This window comes from Telopea speciosissima, chromosome 3, assembly GCF_018873765.1.
Source record: "Telopea speciosissima isolate NSW1024214 ecotype Mountain lineage chromosome 3, Tspe_v1, whole genome shotgun sequence".
Classification (NCBI taxonomy): Eukaryota; Viridiplantae; Streptophyta; class Magnoliopsida; order Proteales; family Proteaceae; genus Telopea; species Telopea speciosissima.
Window position 1 is genome coordinate 23,959,762 of NC_057918.1, and position 25,296 is coordinate 23,985,057.

The following is a 25,296-nucleotide window of genomic DNA, read 5'->3' on the forward strand; positions in this document are numbered from 1 at the left end:
ATGGCTCATGTTACTGACACCGAAAGGGAACACTACAACTGTGAAGATCTGGATCTTATCACTTCAGCTAGAGATGCCATTAGTGTAATGGTGGAATCCATACAGAAAGACCTTAAAGAAGTTCCTTCCTTGTCATTCAATTGCAGCATATACAGAGTTCCCAAGCTGCTGCGCAAAATAAAACCCGAAGCCTACACACCTCACATGGTCTCCATCGGCCCTTATCATCGCTACAAGAAGCACTTACAACCCATGGAAGCACATAAGTTGCGGTATCTAAATGATCATCTAAGCCGGGAATCTTCTTCGCCATCAACTTTGGCCAATTATGTTAAGGCTATGACAGAATTGGAAGACAGAACTCGGCAATGTTACTCAGAAATGATTCAACTCAAATCTGATGATGAATTTGTGAAAATGATGTTAATTGATGGCTGCTTCATTCTTGAGCTCATTCTCAGGACTAAATTAGATAAGTCCAGACACCGCGGCAATGATCTGATATTGAATGCAACATGGTTGCTTCATGTTATAAAACGTGACCTAATTCTACTAGAAAATCAACTTCCCTTCTTTGTTCTTGAGTGTCTATACAACCTATTCACAAAGAATTCTTCTGATTCTAATAAACTTTGTCCAGTACTCACCTTCAGTGATCATGCCCATCATTTCTTCGGAGATTTTGTTCCTACACAACCCCAAAGCATTAACCACGAAAGTCTTCAATGTCGTCCACGGTTTTTTGATGTAGCCAAGAAGAATGTCTCTGATTTTTTCTGTGTCACAAGGAAGAAAGATCAAGTAAAGTTAAGACACTTTAGTGTAATCGTAACAAATCAAGAGTTTGCTCCTCATCCCCTTGGGGAAGAAAAGTTAGAAGCCACTCCTGCTCCTCATCCTCTTGGGAAAAAAAAGTTAGAAGCTACTCCTCCTCCAAAGGATAAAGGAATAGCAGTGGAACCAAACCATTTGCTTGATTTTGTACGAGAATTGCTACTCCGAACATCTTCAATGACAGCACCAACGCAAGGGAGTTATGGAAAATTTGCATTCACCCGTAGCGCAACAGAGCTCAATGAGGCCAATGTCAAGTTCAAGAAAGTCCCAACGACATGTTTGATGGACATAACATTCAGAAATGGAGTTCTGAAAATTCCAACCATGAAAATTGAAGACCGGACAGAGTTTCTGCTTCGAAATCTCATTGCCTTTGAGCAGTCTCATGATGAATATCCTAATGATATCACAGCTTATGCTGCCTTCATTGACTGCCTCATCGATTCTCCCAAGGATGTCGAGTTGCTTCAGGAGAAGGGAATTATTGACAACTTTCTTGGCCACCCAGAAGAAGTGGCTTCCTTATTCAATGGTCTTCTCAAAGAGGTTATTATAACTGATGATAATTTTTATTTCTCTGGTGTTTGCCGTGAATTGGAGAAACATTACAAGCTCCCATGGCACAAATGGAAGGCAAGTTTGATGCTCAACTATTTTAACACTCCATGGACATTCATTTCATTCCTTGCTGCACTATTTCTCCTCATATTAACTGTGGTGCAGACCATTTGTTCCATCCTACAAGTGAAATGAAGTCATTATCTGTGATCTATGAATCTATTTATGTATTTACGAGTAGATAATGGATGGTGGTGTTGTAATAATTTACAACCTTTTCTTTTTTAAGAGGAAGATGTAATAAGAGGGTTCTCCCCTTGGTTTTGCATTCACGGTTAATGATGTTCCCAGATTGACACTGAAGGGGGGGGGGGAGGGGCTCCCAAATTTTTCCTTCCAGACTTCTTAACTCAACCTTGGTGTTCCCTAACCAACTAGAACTGCTGACACATTGTACACATCCACAACATACACACTGCTGCCCAGAGCAGAACCACACAATGCTGCCAAGAGTTGAAGCTTGCACTGTCTACAATTACCACTCACAGGACACTCAACTATCCTTGTACTGTCACTGTAATGTTATCCCCTGTTAACACCACCAGCCGAAGCATTCCGTAATTATCGGCTACAGTTCGCATGCATCCTCGGCTTCAACCAAAAAGGGTTAGGCCTACCAAGGGTTGCATGCCCATCTTGCAAGCAAACACTCCAATATCCATAGTAATAGAAATAAAATGCACAGGACACCAAATATACGTGGTTCGACAATATGCCTATATCCACGGGGTAATACCCTAACCAGAGTTTCGTATTATACCCAATACACAACTAACAATTTTGACCATTGCAACAGCCCAGGTGCTTCTACACCTGCTTCAACTCTTAATACAAGAGCAAGGGCTTCAACCCCAAGGTTTTCACTGCCTCAATAGTGAAGGCACTGCAACGCCTATGTGTCCAGTTGCAACTGAACCCCCCAATACAGTAAAAGTGGGCTTCTATCAATGCCCTACAATTTAAGCACAATAACTCATACAAATCCCCCAATTACACTACATACATTCACATGAGCATTATTACAAACATTTAGCCTACATGTGAAACACAACAAAATAGGGAAATGCAAAGATGGATTACCTTAACCGGAGTAACCCACAATCTTTGGAATTGCCGTTGGTGGACGTCTCTAACACAAACTTGCAATTCCCCTCTTCTCCTTCTCTTTTCTTCACAAAAACATGGTCAAGGCATCACCAAAATACTCAATACAGCTCATCCACCATTAATGGAGCTCTAATGGTGTCTTCAAACAACCAAGGAGGTGGGTGGAGGTCTTCAATGCTTGAGCACACAAGAGGGGAAAGCTTCCCCTTCGTTTTTCTCCAATTTTCGAGTCTAAACTTCAGGTTCTATTGATGCAAGGACGAAGAGGGTATATTTTTGAGAATTTTGATATGTGGTTCGACCAAAATGGACATCGGATGACCAAGATATTGAGCTTCAAAGATCAGCCAATGATAAAATTTCATTTGAAATCTTTTATGCAAGTATACCATATTCTGGGCAAAACATAGAGTCAAGGGCCCATGGAGGTGACTCGATGATCTAATCTAATGTAGACCATCAGATTAGAATAAGACAATGAAATGCATTGATGGCCATACAAATGGCGTCAGAGAGATTGTCAGACCTGTTGCTTTCATTGTGACTCGAGCCAATGGGTAGCTTGAAGATCGGAATCTCAAGTGGGTACATGGTATATATGCACAACACTTACATGAGCCATAAAGTTGCTTTAATAAAACAACATGCCACGTTTCGGATTCCCAGACTTCGTACAGCGTGAACACTCTCAGCCCTTCATCTTGTCTCTTAAATCAGGAAGGGATCTAAGCCCTTAGATCTTAAGTCTTGCTATAGCATCATTTGACCAGCAAACCATGAAGCTGATTTTGGAATCAGAAAGATACCTTCATTGCCATGTTATGCAGGACTCAATTATATAAACCATTTCTTGAGCCCAAGCCTTCATATAAAGCCGTGCAAGACCAACTTCTTTTAATAGGCAACCAGATTCCTCCTTTTAGAATCTTTGAGACTCCCTGCGGTGTAATGCACACTACACACAAACAATCTTCTCATTAAATGGCATCAGATTTGAACTTTCAAAAGTGCAGGTCCGCACATGATGTATTTTCCTCGGTTTCCAACAGGATTCCACCATATAGAATCTTAGATATTCTAAAGGAAAATTACAGGATTAGGTACTTTTTGAGTTTCCTTTTACAAAGTTAGCCCCACTCATTGTTTTAGTTAACAAAAACAAAAATATGCTGTTTTAGGTTTGATTGTACCAAAAAACTAGTCAAAACGGATTTGGATTCTCTATTGTCAAGTTGTCCGGTAGGACCGTACTGCCTAGATACTGTGTTGTGCGTAATGTCTGCCTTATCCCTGCCCAAACGTCTTGCCCAAGTGGGGGTAAGGCGGTCTTTACATGCAGCATCGTGTCTGAGCAGCACGGTCCTACCGGGCAGCTAGGCAATAGAAGAAACAGTGCTTCTTCCCCAATTAAAGAATTTTTTTTCACAATTTTACACCCCCCCCTCCAAACCTCCATTTTCATGGTTCTTTCAACGGGACCTAGCTCCCGCTCCTACCAAGCAAAGAAAGACATGTCCATCAAACAACAAAGAATCCACTATAATATCAGTTTGCAACCCAACCCAGATCAAAGAGGAGCTAAAGTGACAAAAAGGAAAATAAGGAGAAAAAAAATTGGGTGTGAGCCTGAGGGGTTGGAAAAAGAAAGCAATTTTGGTCAAGAAACCACCTTAATTACGTCGAGACTTTTAAAGTTTGGTTGTGGATGGAGAAGATGCTAAGAATGAAAGATCTGCTTAAGCGGCCACTCCGATCGGTAATGAACTCATGATTGATTGTCTCTCAAATACGCGGGCAACGAGTGGTGGAATTCCAGTCTCTTACCCTAAATATTCCCTTCCTTTGAAGAAGAAGATTCATTATTCCCATCTTCGCGTCGTCCTCCAGATGGAATAGGATCCTTCCCAAACTCCTCACGAGAGACCGCCAAATTCTCGTAATTCTTGTTGTCACTACCCATGCATCCTCCTCCCTCCCTTCAACGCCAATTAAATTTCATGTACTATAAATATGCACAAATATTACTCTCCAACATTGCAAACAACAAATATGGTTTCAGGACTTAATCGTACAAAGACAAAGGGCAACTACCCTAAATACTCACAACCCCCCCCCCCCCCCCAACTGTGAGTGTACCTAGTTCCGTTTAGAATTTTTAACAAACACTTTATAAGCAACAATTCAAAAGGATATTACAACTATAAAAATAATTAACAAAGTAAAATGGAAATCTTCAATTCCCACAATGATCAACTAGGTGTATACATCATGCATCAATACAATCTAGGATCTACTAATGTAAAAAAGATAGGTAAGATTTCACCTAAGTGGTTAGCAGGGCCTCTTGAAGTTCTCCCCTCACAATCACCACCACAAGCTCCTCCAATTAAGCTCACACACCTCCAAAATGATAAACTCAAACAGTACTCTTCAAGTCATTCCATGCATCCAAATGTATTGAGCATCAAAACCCCTCACAAAACCAAATTTTCAAACACACATGAGCTCTTCCAAACATCCCAATGTATTCTCCACAAAAATTCTAAAAAAATCATAATTTAAATCATCAAATTCGGACCTAAAATGATCAACATATCCAGTATGAGACCAATACTTCCTCCACTAGTACTCGGGTGCATAAGGTTGGCTACTCTGACGCCATGCTTATATTAGAAAAAATGAAGTTTCCTTTCTGGAAGTCACGCTGACCACCCTGCTCCTCAGAAATGAGTCTAGCTAGGGAGAAAGAATATATATTAACCTCATAGATAGATAAAATCTTCATGAGAACTTTACAAATAAAAAGGTACCAATGCATATCGGCCACACATGTCCACATCAATGATATTCCAACACCATCGAAAGAAAGCACTTGAAAACCCGTCCGGACTAAGGAGATATTCGGGTCAAGATCCCAGACTGCCTTTTTAATTTCATCAATAGAAGGAATCACATCAAGAGATAAACAGTCAACCTGATCGACAGTACTGCAGTTTTGCTGTTATACATGTCAAAACTGTGGATCGATAGAGCTCTCTCTTGTTTAGTACCCCGGCTATCTCCCATATTACTTAATGGTTTTCATGGTTTAAGTCTACCTTACAAACCAGATCAATTTGTAGAACTCACTATTTGATTTAGAGAATAATCTCTTCAATATTTCATGTTTTATTAAAAAAATCGTGGCCCACAAACTTCGCAACCCTAGTACATGTTTGCAAATTTACATCTTTCTCTCTCTCTAGGTAGGAGACATTTATGGGTCCTAGACCCTTATTTAGATGGCAACTCCCAAGAAAACCCAATCATTCTTTTTAGACTAAGAAGAGAGGACGGATACTGGCGATCCCTTTAGTCCACCATCCCACGGGTATTTATACCTACAAGCTCCTCGATCCTTGCTGTAATCGTCAAGTCATTAATCGCCAGAATATAAGTGTAAAACTAGGCCCTCCAAGCCTCCCTAATTTGTCCCCACGGTTCCACCACTGCAAAGTGCAAGCCCTTCTTCCTTTCATCGGAGTAAAACCAAGTATCTCTCTCTCTCTCTCTCTCTCTCTCTCTCTCTCTCTCTCTCTCTCTCTCTCTCATACATAGTATATATATAGTATCAATAGTCAATTTTGTGCATAGAAAAGCTCTTAAACATACTTTTTTCTTGTTATGACTAATATTTTATGGGATTCTCATGATTTTATAGCAAATGACACATTACATTATATCTTTGATGAGATGATATTCCACTGATACATTGATGTGTTTTGTAAAAATATTATGGGATGTAGGTGACTAGGTATTCAATTATTATATTGTATTTATTTTAGTTGGAAGGCTTCCTTTTGATAAAATCATAGTTTTTATTTTATAATTTTCTTCATTAGTTGATTTACATGATTGTTGATAGTGAACATATGCTCATATTTTTTTGACTCAGATTTTTACAGAGAAATCGTATTAAATACATTTTAAATGTGTATCATATTATCACCTGATAAATCATAATAGAACATGACCAATCCCCCTCTTACACGTAGGCAAGTGGGTCAGCCCTGGCCTGACCATCAGAGAACTCGGGTCGGGGTGTCGACCTCAGGACAATCCCCTTTAACTAGAGTTGAACGATTGACTCAACCCAGCCAGAGACTCCGGTCAGATTAAGGACATGCCTCTCGCATGACCCTAGTCACACTTATCGCATGACCCTAGGTCATACACGTGTCGACCAGAGATTATGCCACCAAGGATTACATGAAACCAGGACTACCATCTATAAACAGGAAAAACTCGAGTACCATCTAGAGTTGTAAAACTATAAATAGCCATGCCAAGCTAAGGTATGGGGACAAAATTCACTCTTTCTTACTCAAGTTCCATAGCTTGAGAGTTTATCTGTTGCAAGCTCTGACTTAGGCATCGGAGTGTACTAACCGGCTCAGGCCGGCACTTCTTTTTCTGTTGTGGTTTACCTGTGCAGATGGACCCGACCAGGAGGACTTCAACTCGAGTCAGAATTTGTCACAACATTACTATATACGTTTTTTATACTGAATTTGTAAAACGTATTATTCACATCTAACCCGTTTAATATCCATACGTATTTGTACCTGTTTTTAGGAGAGGCAGAGGAGATCACAGGAGAGAAACTAGCCATGGAAACACGGACAAAGAAAGAGCAACCAAGAAAGCAAGTAGAGCTAACGAATGGGAAACACTAGAAACAACAGGGAAGTGACAATAGCTCATCCAAAGTGAGTCACGATATGTCGGATTTGGGCGGACAGATTTTGGACTATATAATTTGACCGTTACCTTAGGCCTGAAATTCCTTCACCACACCGGAGGGCAAAGATCCATGTAGTTGATCCTATTTAGTTGGGATAAGATTGATAAGGCCTCGATTTCTCTTGTGCTTGATTAAAATTTTTTGAATGATCATCTCCACCGGTGGAATGATCCCCATCGCTCAACACTAGTCAAACACACCAATTTATAAGTGAGGAGGTTCATTTGCTATCTATAGCATTTAATTATGAGTGGGTGGGTTTCAGTTGGTCATAGAGGTAGGAATAGAGGGTAGGATTATTAAGAAAACAACACCCAGAAGTGGCAATTTGCAAAAGAAAACGAAAATAAGAAAGCACACAACACAAGGGATTTACGTGGTTCACCCCCAAGATGGAAAGCTACGTCCACGACCGAGTAACAACAGATTTCACTATCTTTGAAATGTTACTAAATCCTCACTTACAACCCTCCCAGAGAAAAGAACAATATATAGAGAAGCCCTAACCCAGAAAGTATAGAATTGCCCCTAGAACCCAAAAATGTCCAACTAGTCAGGGTCGGACCAAAACTAAACATATGTTGAATTATATAAGGTCTCAATGAGCTCTACACAATGCACAGCCTCCGACGGTGACCTATCCTCTTTTTAGGTCATCCGAGATCGTTTCGAAGCCGAAACGGCTCTCCAAAGATCCTCTGAATCACTTTCTAGACCGAAATCAGGCTTCACCAATAACAAGGATCAAGTAATGGCCTTACCATACACTCTTAAGGGTTGTTGGGACGGTAGTCTTTACCCTTCATAAGATAATTTAAGGGGCACCTAAAACTTACATCCTCCCTCTCACGCTTACCTCCCCTTTCCCCCCAAAAAAACACAAAAAATAAAAAATAAAGTACCCTTTAGAGATCTTCTATCCATTTGGGTTTGGAATTTCAAATGGGCTTGGGTTTGCCCCTCACAGTGGTGCAGAGGCTACATGACACAACAATCTCTTGCCCTTTATATATTATCTGAATTGTCAATAACTCATCCCTCTTTTGGTTGTACCCACATAAAGGCTGTCATGAAATTTTGGATTTGAGATCTTACAAACAAATAAATTGTAGCTATTGTTGAAGAAATGGACGACTTTGGACTTTGGAGTAAATAAATGTTGTTCTCTCTGGCCTGAAATTCCTTCACTACACCTTTTGATTGTGGCCCCAGCGACCCTCACCATCCATTATATATGTGACTCCTAGGAGAGGGGCAGAGGTCTTCGTACAATAGAAGGGAATGATTCACCAAAGATGATGAAATGCTCTCCTTTTTTTTTTTTTTTTTTTTTTTTGGGTCTGTCAATAATGTCACCCACATGGTTTTGGTGCACGGTATCAGAACGAATATCGATAATACGTAAAATTGATATGATATCGATATGGTATCGGCTTGGATCAGATGTATCAGACAAAATCGCCCCTGGTTTTCTTTAAAAAATAAATTTTTTAACCATTTTACCCCTTGTCTGTACCGTGCTATTGATACGATATCGGCACAGTATTAGTATCAGTGATTAGCAAAACCGATATGTTGTTAGATAGATTGTAATAAATGAGAGATTAAATAAATAATTTGTTATTTTGGAAAAAAATGCTTTAGTCCCACATCGGAAAACTACAAAAGTTATAAATGGTATTTATTATATTACCTTCTTTATCTCTTGAATTAAATCGAAAAAGGGAAACATTCTACAGTGTATATGCGAGGACGGCGTAGCCGCCGCACACGCGCGGCGTGGGCTGTGTAAGGCGTTAGTGGCGTGCACGCACGCACTTAGCGATCCGCGGTACGTTGTTTTTTTAATGATCGATCCGTCGGATTAGAAGATCCTAAGGTCACGCCTCGATAGGATATGATTTGGAAAAGTTCATCTCTGGTTTAATCTGGACCGTTAGATCATATGACAATTGATCTAATGGATACAGAATGAATAGATATGTCTATTCGAAGAAGGTGCTCCACTTCTATAAGATGGGAGTCATGTGTTCAAACGAATTATCTCTCCCTCTTGCAATTCAGTATCTCTAAGTGGAGTTCTGTGTTTTATATTTATTGCTTTGTTGATTCCTGAAGGTGAATTTGTCGAGTGGGGCAAATATCTCCTTTAAGATAGCGAGATCGCGTTCAAAGCAGTTTGAAGTTTCCTTCTTCAAACAGAGTTTTTTCCAACACATGTATCACCCGATATGGACGATACGATACCGATACTTAGAACCATGATCACCCAACCCCTCTTAATATCATTTAGCCCTCACTAATGGTGGATCAACTCATGTTATACAGGTTTTGATCCAAGATCCAACCGCTTTTTTTACTGGTTCTTAGTTGAACCGGATACACTGACTAGACAAGATATTATATAATCCAAGTCAATTTCCAAAAGCATAGAAAGCCCATTCGGACCCTGATCAAGAACCACTAGGTAGGTTACTTATGGAGGGTCTTTCTTTGGATCATGAGTGATTAGTGTTTTGCATGGGATGTAAAAACTATTACTCAATGACCTTACCAAAGGGGTATATCACCCTCCATGCACGGCTTGTCTATCCCATTATGGTCAATTAAAATGATCCCTAAGTGGTAGACATGGATGTGTTAGGATCGTTATGTCACTTCACATCAGGTTTTATTTTGACTATAAAGAGGGTTAATGTGGATGACCTAATTATTGGATTTTTTTTTTTTTTTTTTGGGGGGGTGGGATCCTCTGTAGTACCGACAGAGCGGCAGAGCACATCCGACGGCACAGCAGAGGCCAGGTGGCACATATGGCCTCTACTATGCCGCCGGATGTGCATCGCCGCCCCGTCAATATTACAGTGGATTTTAACACGAGAGGGGGGGTAGGGGGAGGGGGAGAAGAGAAGGTGCTTAATGGCACAAGGTGATGGCAGAAGAGGAACCCATGATCTTCTGGAAACCTGCACTCTATCAACTTGATATCAACTAATTAAACAAGTTGTTGTTCTCTTTGTACCGTATTTTAGAACTTCAATATGAGATCTAATTTATTATTTAATATATTTTTTTCTTAATTATATAAAATTGATCTTATTTTCAACATAATTTCAATTAATATCATGAAACATAGACAACGTGGTTAGAACTAAAACTTCAAATCTGAGTTGGAAAGGCCGTCCCCTACTTATGGGTAAAATTTGGGAAATAATAAAAAGGATATGAAGGCACATATGGGTCCTTGGTCGTTGGTACATTCCATCGAGATAGACACAGGGTTTTAGTAATCGATATCGATATGTGTTAATATCGGTCTGATGCTGGTTTGAATCGATCATGTTCTCTTCAAAAAACTTGATTTTTGTACATTTTTATCCTTTTTATAATTCATGGCTGTTGCTGGTACTCCAAAATTTTCCAAATTCCAAGATGGCGTGTGCGTTTGATTTTTAGTCTTTTAGGGATTAGAAGACTGTTAGGTATGATCCCTTTTCTTGTAAAATGTTCCAACCCGTAAGATGTTGCCACGTGATGAGTTTTGAGTGTAAAATGTCCCAACCCATAACTGTTGCTACTTTGGGTTAGGTTTTGATTTCGTATTCAATTTTAATTTGGTTTCATATTCAATTTAGGTCTTATCTTCTATAAAGACATTTCATTAAATAAATAATATAGAATTGAACTTTCAACGACTTAAATATAAATTTTTTTTTGGTAGAAACAACTTTAAATATAGATGACTTGAATAAAGTGCACAAACCATAGAAAAAAATAGAAAGTTCTAGTATATTGTTTCGGAAAAAAATTAAAGAAATAATAGTTCAAACTTACCCATGTATATTTAAGGGATAATTTCTTAGATCCATTAGATAAAAACAAAAATTACAAGATAAAGAGGTTTTAAATTTATTTTACATCCATTACTTTTCATTTTGAAAAGATTTAATCCCCAAAGTTAGTTAGTACTCATCTAAAATAAAAGTAAACTTTCAAAATTGCCCTAATCTCATTTATCGAAAAGTAAAAAACTGTTTAAACCACTTTAAAGAAAACAACCGTGAAGTGCACAAAAAAGGGGAAAGATTGTGATAAAATGGAATGAGAAGATTACGGGAAGTGGTAATACCTATTACGGTATTATAGTGATGGAGGATTTTAAAATTTAAAGTGGTAATACCTATTACGGTATTACTCAAAAAGATGAAAACATATTTTATAGCATCATAGTCCAAAGGTAATGGAATTAAAAACAAAGAAAACGGAATACCAAAATTCGGCATCATAAAAAATAAAAAAAAAAAATCTAACGTCAAGTCCAAAGGGCGTGTGGTGGTCAATGTCTCCATACGACGGTGAATGTGATCCCAATTCACTGCAAAGCGGGAAAGGGTATCGAAAGGGTATTTTGGAACATATTAAAATCCTAAGAGGGGTTTGTGAACCCTACGATGGTATGTGAATCGTCCCCTATGGGTAGATGGAAACTTAGTCCTAAAAGGAAAGCTTAATTTTTATTCAAAAAAAAAAAAAAAAAAAAAAAAAAAAAAAAAAGAAAAGAAAAGAAAGAAAACTTAATTTTAATTATTATATTGCTATTTTTTAGAATATCTTTACAAATATCATTGGATGAAACGTGAAAAAGACACTTTGCAAACTTTTTAAAATAGTTTTTAATTTTCGATAAATGAGGTTAGGGCAATTTTAGAAATTTGTTTTTATTTTTTCCTTGTACCAACCAACTTTGTGGATTAAGTAAATTTTTTTGAAATGGTAAGTAGTGGATGTAAAACTAATTTGAAGCCTACTTATTTTGTAATTTTCGTTCTTATCTAGTGGATCTAAGAAATTTTCCCTATATTTAATCATTTGTATTCATAAAGATGAATATTCATTAAATGTCCCAAATTTGCTTGTGACTTTAATGTGCTTTATGCCTTTCATCTTTGAAAACTCAAGTGGTTCTTCCCCTCATAATATCCGAACAAGCTATAAATAGAATTGTTCTGCATAGAACTTTCCCTTGGGCATCAGTGGCTTTCAGAGTGTTTTTGGTGGCAGCCCACAAACCCTAACAGGCTAACACTAAACTACTAATGCAATTTAGAGTAAAAGTTTGGTTCGATTCGGTTCTAATCAAATGGTTTCACCCTTGAAACCAAAATCAGACCGAGAAAAGATTGCTTGTTTAAAACCAAAACTGAATCGATTCTTCTTCAATTCAGTTCGGTCTAGTTTTAACGGTCAGTTTTATTTTTTCAGTTTCGATTCCAAATCGACACCCTTAATTAAGTTATGGACTTATAGGGCACACGTTGGCACTAAAGACCAGAAGCATCATGCAACAGCTTCAACAAGCATTGGACCAAGGATTACACAGAATAGAGATCTAGGCAAGTGATGACAAGTTGGCAAGGTGGCTGACTCAAGGGCTCCAAAACGACCGGCGTGGGAGTTATTTCATCTGCTATATATATATATATATATATATATATATATATATATATCAAACAAAGAGTTGAAAAAATACACGAACTTGTACTACTTCGTATTAAACGTGTAATATACATATTTTTAACTATTTAAAATATAAAAAACAAAATACCTAAAACACTTCGACTTCATCTTATTCATTCCTCCATCACTACAAGCCCTTCTTCTAGTTTTTCAAACCGAGCTCCCCTTCGCTGCGATTGAAGAGTAACAAATCGCTAGAATATAAGTGTAAAACCAGGCCCTCCAAACCTCCCTTTATCGCCACGGTTCCACCACTGTAAAGTGCAAGCCCTTCTTTCTTTCCTTTATTTCTCGAGCATCGGTGACTTGCCTGCAATCGCTAGAATAAACCAAAGGATCTCTCTCTCTCTCTCTCTCTCTCTCTCGTAGCATATAGTGTATAGTCACTTTCTCACATATAAAAGTTCTTATGTTTAGCTTTTCTTGTTATGGTTAATATTTATTGGGATTTTCATGAATAGTAGATGACACATTACTTTTTATGTTCGATGATAAGATATTCCAATGATTACATTTTTTTATTTTATTTTTTGATAAGTTATATGTTAAGGTACAATTCCACTGATACATTGATGTGTTTTATGATAATCTTATGGAATGTAATAGGTAATTAAGTATATTATATTTTGTTTATTTCAATTGTGAGGCTCCCTTTTGATAAAACCATAGTCATTATGTTATTATTCTCTTTATTATATGATTTATATGCATGTTATATTGAACGTATGCTTGTATTTTTGCCCCAGATTTTCACAAAAGAATCAAATTAAATGTGTATCATATTATTGTTATAGTCCTACATTTTTTGTGTTGAATTTTTAAAAAAGCATTATTGACATCTAGTCCGTTTTAATATCTCTTCATATATTGTACTCATTTTTTGTCATACCCAAATTTACTAACAAGGGTTATGACTTATGTGTTGCTTCGTATCTCAAAACATTGAATGATAAGTGACAATTTTTTTAGAGAAAAAGTTCTCTGTCTGGAAGTGTGGCTTATGCCTACTCTCCCTTGAGTCTATCTCTCTCCTCCTTATTTGAAAAGACACATCTGTCCCCTTGTTTTGCGTAGGAGAGAGATAGACAAATGGGAAAGTAGGCGTAACGGACAGAAAACTACTTTCCATTTTTTTATTACCTTATTGTCAATAATTCTTCCCTCTTTTAGTTGCACCTACATAAAGGTAGTCACAATATTTTGGATTTGAGCTTTACAACAAAATAAATGGTGATGTCTAGAAATGCAGAGAGTTTGGACCATATAATTGACGTTATGTTTGGCTTGAAATTCTTTCACCAATCACCACACCTTCTTGGACTATGCACTTTTGCATACCCCCTCACATTTCATTGTACATCTAAAACAATAAAATGTCTAAAATAACCCCCTTATTGGAATATTCGAAAGAGAGAAAGCTTAGATGGCCACATCAGAAACCGAGTGTCGATCTCGGGTGTCGAGGGGATCAGAACCCTCTCCCTAATCTAAATTCAATTTTCAACCGAAATTTTCCTAAGAATAGAAAGACCGTGGACCTAATCAAGACCACTTTTCTTTGTAGGAATTGGGTAGCAAAATGGGGGCCTTAGAGGTCATTCTTTGGATCATGAATGTTTACTGTTTTACAAGGGATGTAAAAACGTCTAATGAATGACCTTCCCAAAGAGGTATATCAACCTCCATGCACGGCTTGTCTATCCCATTATGGTCAGTGAAAATGATCTCTAAGTTATAGACACATGAGTGTTAGGATCTTTGTATCACTCTACATTAGGTTTTTATTTTGACTATAAAGAGGGTTGATGTGTCTAACCCAATTATAGGATACATGGAAGAATCTTTGAATTGGTCTTGTATCAATTTTTTTTTTTGTCTTACCTATTTAATTGCCCAATGAGACTTTATCTACAGTTACAAGAGAGGGGGGAAAGTGTTTACCAGGAGGAGAGAGGGGAGAGAGGAGAGAGAGGGTGTATTATGGCACAAGGTGAAGAAAGAAGACTTTCTGGAGTCTTATACTCTACAGACAATGCACCAACCAACTGAGCAAACAGCTGTCTTCTTCGTATCATATTAAGCTTCAATCTGTGATATGATCTACCATTTATTATTTTTTTCAATATAATTTTTAATCATTAGCATGAAACATAGAGAACGTGATTTGAACTAAAACTTGATATCTGAATTAGAAATGCTATAAACCTACTTATGGTCAAATTTTGGGTGATAATGAAGGATATAAAGGCACACACAGGTTTTTCATTCAAAAGGAAAAAAAAAAAAAAAAAAAAGGTAGACATGGTCGAGGACCATGGCAATGGCCCAATGGCTATGGAGTGTGTACCCTCGGTCCATTCCGTTGAGCTCCACCACCAGACATTTAGTGGGGTCCATCATTTTTTTTTGGGGGGGGGGGTGGGGAGGGAAGACTAGTTGAAGAGTGAGGACAGGGATTATAGTATGGTGATCATTGCACTTGAGAGGATAAAAATGCAATGCACTTTAAAGGGTAACACCACATTTGAGAGGATGAAAATTCTGGATTATATGGCTGGGATTGGTACTACAAGAGAATCCAAATTCCAAGGTTGTTGGATCATCTGATTTTTAGTCTTTTTGGAGTCTGAAGACTGTTAGGTTGAGGATCTTTTTTCTTGTAAAATGTCCCAATCCTTTGAGTGTTTGATACATAATGTGGTGTTTGCTATTCTTTGATGATGATCTACGCATCTTTTCGTGTTTTTTCGTGTTTCAAACCCTGAAAATGATCGAAAGTGCAATGATCATTTCACCGTATATCAAGATGCAAGGGTGACGTGTCTGGCCCATCCAGGTGGCGTTCTTCTCCCTTTTTTTTATAAGGGTTACACCCACGGTTTCAAGAATCCTGATCGGACCAATGGATCCACTCTTCCAGATGATTTCGTCCGCTCATCCAATCCTTGTACGTAAAATCTTAAAGGGCATCAAAGTCAAAATACCGATTCAAATGCCGATTCAGACTGATCCATCCAGCCGATCTGAATAAAAAAAATGGGGAGATTCGAATCCTGATTCCGTGTTTTTAAACCCTAAGTTCCGTTTGCTCTGTTGGACCTTGGAAAGCGACATTCCCTTTGTGTCTGAGAGGGAGAGAGAGAAGAGTGAAGGGACAATAATAATTAAAAATGATTGCTTTTGCCAATAAACGGAAGCGGCACAAATTATTTGACTATGACCTTTACATGAGCTCACGTTGGTCTCTCCCTCTCTCTATAAAATGATTCATCACAGAAGACGACCAATATCCTTGGGAGCACCTCTCTGTCGTAAAAAGATGGAGAGTGGTAAATGGGTGCTCTTTCTTCCTCTCTTCTTCCTCCTCCTTCGACTCCCAAGTGGCAGCTCTACAAGCCAACAAGAGCTGGATAAGATTCTTGAGCTCCCTGGACAGACCTTCAATGTGAATTTTTCTCAGTATTCTGGGTATGTCACAGCCAATGAGGAATCTGGAAGGAATCTGTTCTATTGGTTAATTGAAGCTGTTGAAGAACCTTCTACAAAACCCCTTGTTCTTTGGCTCAATGGAGGTCTCTTATATAAACCCACATCATTAATTGTTTATACTGTCAGTAATTGGTGTTTGACTTTGTCATATCTTTCTTCTTGTTCTGTCAAATTTGTTCTCCTTCTCTTTTCAGTTTGTTATTTGTTTCTGACCCAAGAGTTGTTTTTCTAGGGCCTGGATGTTCTTCAATTGCTTATGGGGAAGCAGAGGAAATTGGTCCATTTCATGTTAAGCCAGATGGAAAGACCCTTTATCTAAATCGTTATTCTTGGAACCAAGGTATGGACTCCTTTGACTTTTTGAACTGGTTGAAATTTACAAGGATAGAGCCAGTTTAAGGACTAAGTTGGAAATTAGTTCTGGGTCTATCTGATGGATCACAGGATAAAGAGAAGGGTATCAAATCAAACCAAACCCTTTAACTCATCAAAACCATGGAACAAAATTTATACCTAAGGAGACAGTTTTATGGGAGATTTTCCCCCTCCTATCTATTGGGTGTGACCACTACTTCCATTATGAAGTACTCTTTGATCCCTCAAAAGTCAGGACTACTGGAATCCTGCACCTACTCACAGATAAATCCTTTTGTGTGGATCCAAGGACAAATCTACCCTGTATCAAATTTTTTATCTTCTATCAAGTCACCCAAGGTCCTCAATATTTCTGGAAATTAGGCTTATCTTGGTTAGACTCCAACTAATATATGTACTTGATTTATATTGGGTATTCATGCCTGGAGTAAATTATATACAGAACTTGTATCTGGCAAATTGCATTATTCATCTTAGATTTCCTGCCAAAGCAACTGTCTTTAATTATTTGTGTCATTTTGCAGTGGCAAACATCATCTTTCTTGACTCCCCAGTTGGTGTTGGCTTTTCCTACTCAAACAATTCCGAAGATATTCTGAACAATGGAGATAAGCGGACTGGTATAACTTTGGAATCTTTGATGTCTTGCCTTCTTTCAAGTACATCCGATAATCCCTATTATTAAATCTATTTCCTTCTATGGTTGCAGCTGAGGACTCATTAGCGTTTCTACTTAAGTGGTTTGAGCAATTTCCACAATATATAGGAAGGGATTTCTACATCACTGGAGAGAGCTATGGAGGTAGTTCATAACTTCTTAATCTACTGATACATTACCCTTGAATACTCAGATTAATATCAGCATCTTATTTTTATTGTAGGACATTATGTTCCTCAGCTTGCCCAAGCCATTGTAAGGCACCAGTTTGCAGCTGGGAAAAAAACAATTAATCTGAAAGGATATATGGTATGGAACTTCTTCTTGGAGAAGTAGAAGACTCTGGCCACTGTGCATTATTGGAACAGAATAAACAACTACTTGATATTGGTAATGCAGGTGGGAAATGCTCTGACCAATGATTTCACTGATCACATGGGGGTTTTCCAGTTTATGTGGTCTGCTGGAATGATTTCTGACCAAACCTACAAGCTTCTGAACCTCTTTTGTGACTTCGAATCATTTATTCACGCCTCAGACCAGTGTAATAAGATTCTGGATATTGCAAGCGAAGAACTTGGAAACATTGATCCGTATAGCGTCTACACTCCTGCCTGCACTGGCAATTCTAGCTCATCCAGTAGGCTGCTGAAGAGACTGTTTGTAAGCAGAAGCATTTTTTACATTTTGACATATATTTATTTCATGTTCTGGTAATTTGGGCATGAATTGAAAACATTTTCCTCCCCCCCCCCCCCTCCCTTTTAAAAGATGGATGACAGTAGGACTTTAGATGCAGTGTTTGAATTATTTGCATCAGGTCATTTATGGATGATGGTTTTAATTTGATAGAAGGTTGGTCGCATCAGTAAAAAGTATGATCCATGCACTGAGGCACACTCAACTGTATATTTCAATTTACCTGAGGTTCAGAAGGCACTTCATGTTAAGCCAGAAGCTGCACCTTCTAAATGGGAGACTTGCAGGTATCATAATGCTCACAAAATATAAAACTTATGAAAATTGGACAAACATATTTAATGGATGAAGAAAGCTGTACAAAGTATTTACTTTCTCAGCTTTGATGTCCACAGTCCGCGCTCTGTTTGCAACTTGTATTTGATGTTAGTATACATCCCATCAATGACATTTTGTATTGTTGAGCTAAAAACCAAAGGTTTTTTTTTTTTTTTTTTTTTTAAGTGGTCCATTAATTGGGTGATTCATGATTCCAATCATTAGATTGGATCATACTATTAAGCATTGAAGATCTTCCAGATCTGACAAAATTTGTAGCATTGCCTACATGTAATATAGTACAACTTGACTGTAGTGGCACAAAGAAATTCATCTTGTTATATTTTGCAATTGTCTTCCTCTTTTGCAGTGACGTGATTAATACTAACTGGAAGGACTCTCCAATGTCAGTGCTGGACATTTATCGCGAACTTATGCCTTTGGGGCTTCGTATTTGGATATTCAGGTGCCTCTTTAAATTCCCTTGGATACTTTCTTCACTAGTTATCCTTAGAATAAGTCTAGCATCTGAATGATCAAGTGCCAATTCTGCTCATCTATGTTGCTGCCAGCCATTTCTATACACCCCCACACATATTGAAATGTGTCTATGCAAGGTAGAAAACCTCAAAACCAAAACTTATCCAGTGAGCTGATGTTTGAGATGGCAAAGGCATGATGTGAGGCATCAAAACCACCAAAGTCATAAAACATGGGTCAAAGTGCAAGCATAAACTTTATGATTAATTATCTTTTTCCTGTCAATAACAAAGAGAAATAATCTGAAAATTAATAGCAGAAAAATAAATGATGTATATATTAGTTTGGTGCTCCAAGAGGTCAAAAATCCTAATAAGTTTCATAATAATATGATCAGGAACCATTGTCGGATGGGCATTGCTTGAGAGATTAACTAAATCAAATATTCAAGTTGAGAGTTGTGAGATGAGAAGAAGATTCCACAAAGTGATCATTTTAGGTATCTGGGATCAATCATAATAAAGAAGGTGATATAGAGGATGATGTTGCTCAGAGAATTAAAATAGGATGGATGAAGTGGAGAGGTGCGTCCGAAGTGTTGTGCGATCGACGTACTCCTTAAAGCTTAAAAGAAAATTTTATAGCAGTGAGCACACGACCGGCTATGTTGTATGATGCGGAATGCTGGGCTGTTAAGAAATGTCAAATAGATAAACTAAATGTAGCGGAGATGAGGATGTTGAGATGGATGTGTGGAAAAAGTAGGAAGGATAAAGTAAGGAATGATCATATTAGAGCTGATTTTGGAGTAGCTCCGATACATGAAAAGCTACGAGAAAGTCGTTTCAGGTGGCATGGTCATGTTCAACGAAGGCCTTTGGATGCTTCAGTACAGAGGAGTGATTTGATTCACATTAAAGGAACTAAAAGAGCCGGGGGCAGGCCTAAAAAGACCTTAGGAGAAGTAGTGAGGAAAGACATGCAAAAGACCTTAGGAGTAGTGAGGAAAGACATGCATAGCTTACGCCTTGTATCATGCATGACTTCGAATAGAGCTGATTGGAGAGCAAGAATCCATGTAGCCAACCCCATTTAGTTGGGATAAGGCTATGTTGTTGTTGTTGTTGTTGTAATCTTTTAGATGGAATTCACCCTAGTTTATCCAAATATATGCCCTATGATGAATATATGTGCGCCCCAGACCTGTGTATGGATCTGTTGCCTCGTAATGCAGTTAGATTATTCTTCCACTATTTTCGAAGTAGATGTTTAGATCTTGAATCATTCTAACTGTTAACTAAAAATTGTTTATGCATTGCCATTGACTTGCTATGAGTTGCACCGCACCATATACAAGATAACAAAAAATATTGCTGTTCAAGTCACATATTTTTAAGTTTTGAAAGGATAAGGAACAGAAGATTTACCTGCAAAAGTTAAGACAACTGAACAAGAAGATGATCATCCAATGAGGCAAGTGCAAAAATGGAATCTAAATTAGAGGGAACTAAAAATCAATCTAGATAGCCTGACGAAGGTACAACATACTTTGCTTCTCAAGAGCTACAAACAGGGACCTGGGTTCTTTTTCCAATCCCAAAAGGAGAAAACCTGAGAAGTTGTTAAAATCCCTCATTTGTCCAGTACCTTTGGGAGAATTCATCACTAGAGGAAACCACCCATCAAAACCCGACCATCATCCAGTCGAACTTCGTCTATGCCTCGATAATCGAGTTCTTAGAAAACCTCGGGAGTTACTAAAATTCCTCATGTTGTCCAGTTCCTAGTGGGAGACTCTCTCATCTTCATTATTAAAAGGAACCACCATCAAAGCCCTACCTGTTATCATCCCGTCAAACTTCTTCTTTGTCTTGATAATTGAGTTCTAGTTGCAAAAGCATTGAGACTTTAAACTCCTCCCTGGCTGCCACAGAGACCAATAGTGACTTCTTGCTGAAAAGTTGAGAGTGGAAGGTATGGGTTTGAGGATCCATTGTATAAATCTCCATCTCAGACACGTGGATGGAAACAAGAAGGGGAGGATGGACCCAGACGGAACAAGAAGGGAGCCAGAACGTAACCTGCTCTGATACCATGTACATATCCATCTCAAAAGACCGATCTTATGAGAGGAGGATATTCACAGGTATATTAGGAAATGGATGTCTCACTCACAATTGATGTGGGATTAACACATTGAAGCTCACTCAAGATACCAGGCATGGTTTTGAATTCTAATACAGCAGTCATGGACACGAGATTGTGTTGGGCTTTCAACTCAACCAGATGCTTGCTGAATAGTCATTATAAATGTTTTGAAACCGAAATGGTTAGATAGACAGACCATTAAAACCATCAACTTATCCTGGTTACAGCAACACTAACCCTTTGAACCTTGATTGATAGAAAAATCTTTGGCGGGATCATCAGGCCAGAAGGTCAAATTAGAAATCAAATCATTGAACCAGGGATAAAATAGCTTAATAAAATCTATAACGGAGCTTGTTTCAACAATGTTTGAATTAGCAACCTCTTGGTGGGTAGGGAACAAAACTACTACTATCCCAGTATTGCATTTGTTATCTGATAAGACCTATATTTACCTTTCTTGTTCTTTTTACTAGTTGCTTCACCATCAGACTGTTCAAACCAGATGGTTGGATCTTTGAACTGTTACAGACATTGGCCAAAATATCTGATCCAGGTTAATTTTTACAAACTATGATCCTGGTAAGAACTTGAAAGAATTACCCCTCTAGATCTCCATATGATAAGGTGCTATATGTAGAGCATAAGATTCTCTGCTGGATTTTCGTGGCCATTTACAAACCACCTTGGTCGATTAAAGGACTTCATTCCCCAAAGACATGTAAACCTGGACAAGTAGTAAACCTTCTCTTATTGGGAAGGACATTTGAAATTTTAAAACACCTGCCTCTACTTGCCAGTTGCTAGACAATTCGTTCTTGAAGGAGATATCGGTTGAAGATTATGAATTGTTGTAGTGGAGCATCTCTAACTTGGAAACTTTAGATTGCCTTAGGTACACAACTTCCATCTACTATATTCTTTTGCTTCTATTTCTTCCCTTATTTATCTAATTGGTTAACTTGATTTCTTTCTTGAGTATCCTAAAGAAAGAAGAAGAAAAAAAAAACTGATTTCTTCTTCTTTAATATAATTATTATTTCTCTTCTAATATCTTGTTATAGTTCTGAAATTCTAATGTAGTTCCTCTTTTTTTTTCGTGAAGTAACAAAATGTCTTCTCCTTAATTTTCATCCCCAATTTTAAACCCCTCTCCATCAATCCATAAAGACTAGGTCAAAAACTAACATTTTTTGGCAGATATTGCTCCTTCTCCTTTCTTATGTACATATTTTTAATGAATAAGTCATTGGTAGCTGATTGTAAAAGTGCTTATTGTTTTACTATTCCTCAATTTCCTTTGTTATGGCAGCGGAGATACAGATGCTGTTATCCCAGTTACGTCCACCCGCCTCACCATAAATACTCTTAAGCTTCCAACTGTGAGTCCTTGGCGTGCTTGGTACGATGATGGACAGGTACAGTCCTCTCAATTAGAATGGTGACTTCGCTTTATATTTGTAGAGTGTTTCATTGATTTACTTTTGCAACATTTGGTAGTTCATTCTATACATGAAATAATGAATTTTCTACTATTTGATACACATATTCAAATGAATCATCTGTGCAAAAAAAAATCAAGAAGTAAATATTTCTACTGCTTAAATTAACTTAAAAACTTTGGCAACAAAAATTGTAATGAACATAACAGTAGGTATTTTCTAATGAGCTGAACTCATGTGAGCCTTAGGGGTTGATTACCTTCTTATCTTCTTAGAGAAGGTCGAAAAAGCAAAATTTTCGGGATTCCTGCTAAAGGTTTGGCTATGGTTCTCTGCTGCTAACCTGACATACCAATCAATAAAATGTGTCAGTGAGGCAGGTTTGGCAAGGTTAGTGCATTTAACTAATCTTTTTAAAACCAAAGAGGATGTCGGACCGTTCTGGCCTGACGATTGGCAGTTCGAGTATCTGAACAGTTTGGTCAAAGCTGCAGATGCTATTTAGTATATAAAACGATAAATGTAACATAGAAACCTGTATCCTTCTCTTGGTGCTGTGGTTAAGTCATTATCTTGATATCTTGGTATCTAAGAGTTCAACTAGAACTGCTGGCAGGAACAGATCTTTTATGGCAGATGGCCCATTGGTTAATCAACATTTCTTGCAGCACCTCTGGCTTTAAATGAAACTGACTGTCTTGGCCTAGTGGTTGACAGTCCAAACAGTCCAGCCACCAGTCCAATTATCCATGAAAACAGTGTTTAACTCTTCATACTGTCTCCAATACCAAAACACATTTCAGTTTTAATCAGAAACAGAATGGACACCTAAGGGTTTGAGTTTGGTCTCCTATTATGAGATTCATAGTTGAGTTATCAAAATAGACAATTTCTCTTCACTTCAGGTTGTGGCATTCCTTATACTTGGGTTCATGAGAAAATAAAGAGTGCAGAAAACATGACGTAGATACTTTAGTAGCTTAAAATATCTAGAGCACCTGACAAGACAACCGGGGATTTCACCAAACAATACAATGCCTGTTCTAATGTAATTTCTTTAGAATGTTGGTCTTAAATGAAAAAAGAACAAAGCTCCTTTCTTCAAAGGTAACCCTGATTCATATAGACTGCCTTGATGGAATCCAATTGCATGGTCAGCTTGCTTTAGAGTGCTTCTGCTGAGCTTGAAGACTAAAGGGGGAGTTCAGAAGATGGATACCAGTGAACCAAGTCTCAACCTAGTTCACAAGGCTTATTCACTTTATTGTCTAATTGAAGTTATTGCTTACTTTTGCAAACAATTTGTCCATGTTGAAACACTCTCTACATAATTCGGCTCACTTCTTATGAATGCTAGCTCTATAGGCTTTTTTTTTTTTGGTTAAAGCTCTATGCTAGCTCTATAGGCTTCTTGACAGATATATTAGTTGAACTTTGATCTACTTCAGAGTAGCTCATCCTTCATCCTTTTCTTAAAAGCCAGATGTGATTGGATCCAGAGTGGAAAATCAGACTACTTCTGCTAATTCATAATTCTGATTTTTGTTGCAGGTTGGAGGATGGACCCAGCAGTACTTGGGTCTCACATTTGTATCAGTGAGAGGAGCAGGTCATGAGGTCCCTCTGCATAGACCCAAACTAGCTCTGACTCTTATCAAGGCCTTCTTGTCAGGAAGTCAAATGCCGACCCTATCAGAGCATGGTGATTCATGAAATTTACTGCAAAATCAGTCATGATATGGCAATATGATGTTCATAAATCCAATCCACATTAATATTTTTTTTTTTTAAATTGAATTGCATGTGATCGGTGGTCCATCATGTTCTGAAGGATAATTTAACTGTATTTGAATAAACAGTAGTGGCGTTGGGACTTTGCTAGCAATCCTCAATGGTCAAACAAGACCCAGAAGAGGAGAAGAAAGTGTGGCTTTAATTTGCCTGTTTGTGGATTGCTTTGGAACTGGTTAACTTACCACCTCAAGTAGTTGTGCTCAAGTCTGTGTTTTGGTGTGGTTTAACTCAACTCCCAGGAAATGCATGACAAGGCATCTATACAGAGTATGGCTATAAACAACAATTGGCCCCTTCTGTGTGTAAATGGACTAGTTGGGCTATGCCAGGGTCAAGCCAGAACTAGTCTAGCCTGCCATCTGCATTAAGACTGGCACAGTGATCCTTATATGTTGAACTAGAAAGCCTAGGAACAAACCATTTTTGGAACCTCCCTTGTGATTTACTCTCCTACCAATCCCAGTCAAAGTGCAAATCTATAAAGCCGGCATATGTTTCTCACGAACTGGAAAACGAGTCTGGTAGTGAGCTTTCCATCCGATGATAACAAGTACATCGGTTTGCCTAATTTTCTGTCAAATGAATGATCAGAAAAGATTGCAGCCATGGTCACATCTGAAATTCCTACTTCTGCTCAGCAGCTCCAAACAAGTCCAGTTCCAAAAACAGATCACCAAACTAGGGTTCAAAAGCCAGCTGATTCTGATCTGGATCAGCCTGAATTGATTGGTTTTTGAATTGGTACTGATGATCTGCAGGAAAACTGTTAGCATATGCTTCTCCAGAAACTGACCATTTAGATAAATCTCACTTTACCAAGTCAACCTATCAAGGTTCATGGCTTATCTCAAGCTTATGATCCACCATCCAGTTTCTATTCCCATATGCACCATTAAATCAAAGAGAGTTCTAAGGTTTTGCAGTTTTAACCATTTGATTGAAATAGCACATCAAGAAGATTAACCTCAGTACTCCAGGCATTTGATTCCATCCCTTGCCCCTCAAATTTGACCTATTAATCATTCTGTACG

The 25,296-nt window shown here is 38.0% G+C and overlaps 2 protein-coding genes across 2 annotated transcripts; both read left to right on the plus strand.

Annotated features, from left to right (window-relative positions):
- On the plus strand, window positions 1-1,590 carry LOC122655000 (UPF0481 protein At3g47200-like). The gene has a single exon (XM_043849254.1). It carries the CDS (start codon window positions 1-3, stop codon window positions 1,588-1,590), a length of 1,590 nt encoding a protein of 529 aa, XP_043705189.1.
- A 14,551-nt stretch (window positions 1,591-16,141) lies between these two features.
- On the plus strand, window positions 16,142-24,356 carry LOC122655816 (serine carboxypeptidase II-2). Its single transcript, XM_043850164.1, has 10 exons — window positions 16,142-16,434; window positions 16,584-16,691; window positions 17,251-17,346; window positions 17,436-17,528; window positions 17,608-17,693; window positions 17,784-18,047; window positions 18,237-18,370; window positions 18,772-18,867; window positions 22,342-22,447; window positions 24,023-24,356. Exons 1-10 carry the CDS (start codon window positions 16,182-16,184, stop codon window positions 24,182-24,184), a joined length of 1,398 nt encoding a protein of 465 aa, XP_043706099.1. The 5' UTR covers window positions 16,142-16,181; the 3' UTR covers window positions 24,185-24,356.
- Window positions 24,357-25,296: the final 940 nt, after the last annotated feature.

What these genes read in the sequence shown, in the direction of transcription:
- LOC122655000 (XM_043849254.1), top strand. Translation starts at nt 1, where the DNA reads ATGGCTCATGTTACTGACACCGAAAGGGAACACTACAACTGTGAAGAT.
- LOC122655816 (XM_043850164.1), top strand. Translation starts at nt 16,182, where the DNA reads ATGGAGAGTGGTAAATGGGTGCTCTTTCTTCCTCTCTTCTTCCTCCTC. An exon ending in TGTTCTTTGGCTCAATGGAG is followed by an intron (nt 16,435 to 16,583) that starts GTCTCTTATATA and finishes TTGTTTTTCTAG; the next exon opens with GGCCTGGATGTTCTTCAATT. An exon ending in CTTCGTATTTGGATATTCAG is followed by an intron (nt 18,868 to 22,341) that starts GTGCCTCTTTAA and finishes TTGTTATGGCAG; the next exon opens with CGGAGATACAGATGCTGTTA.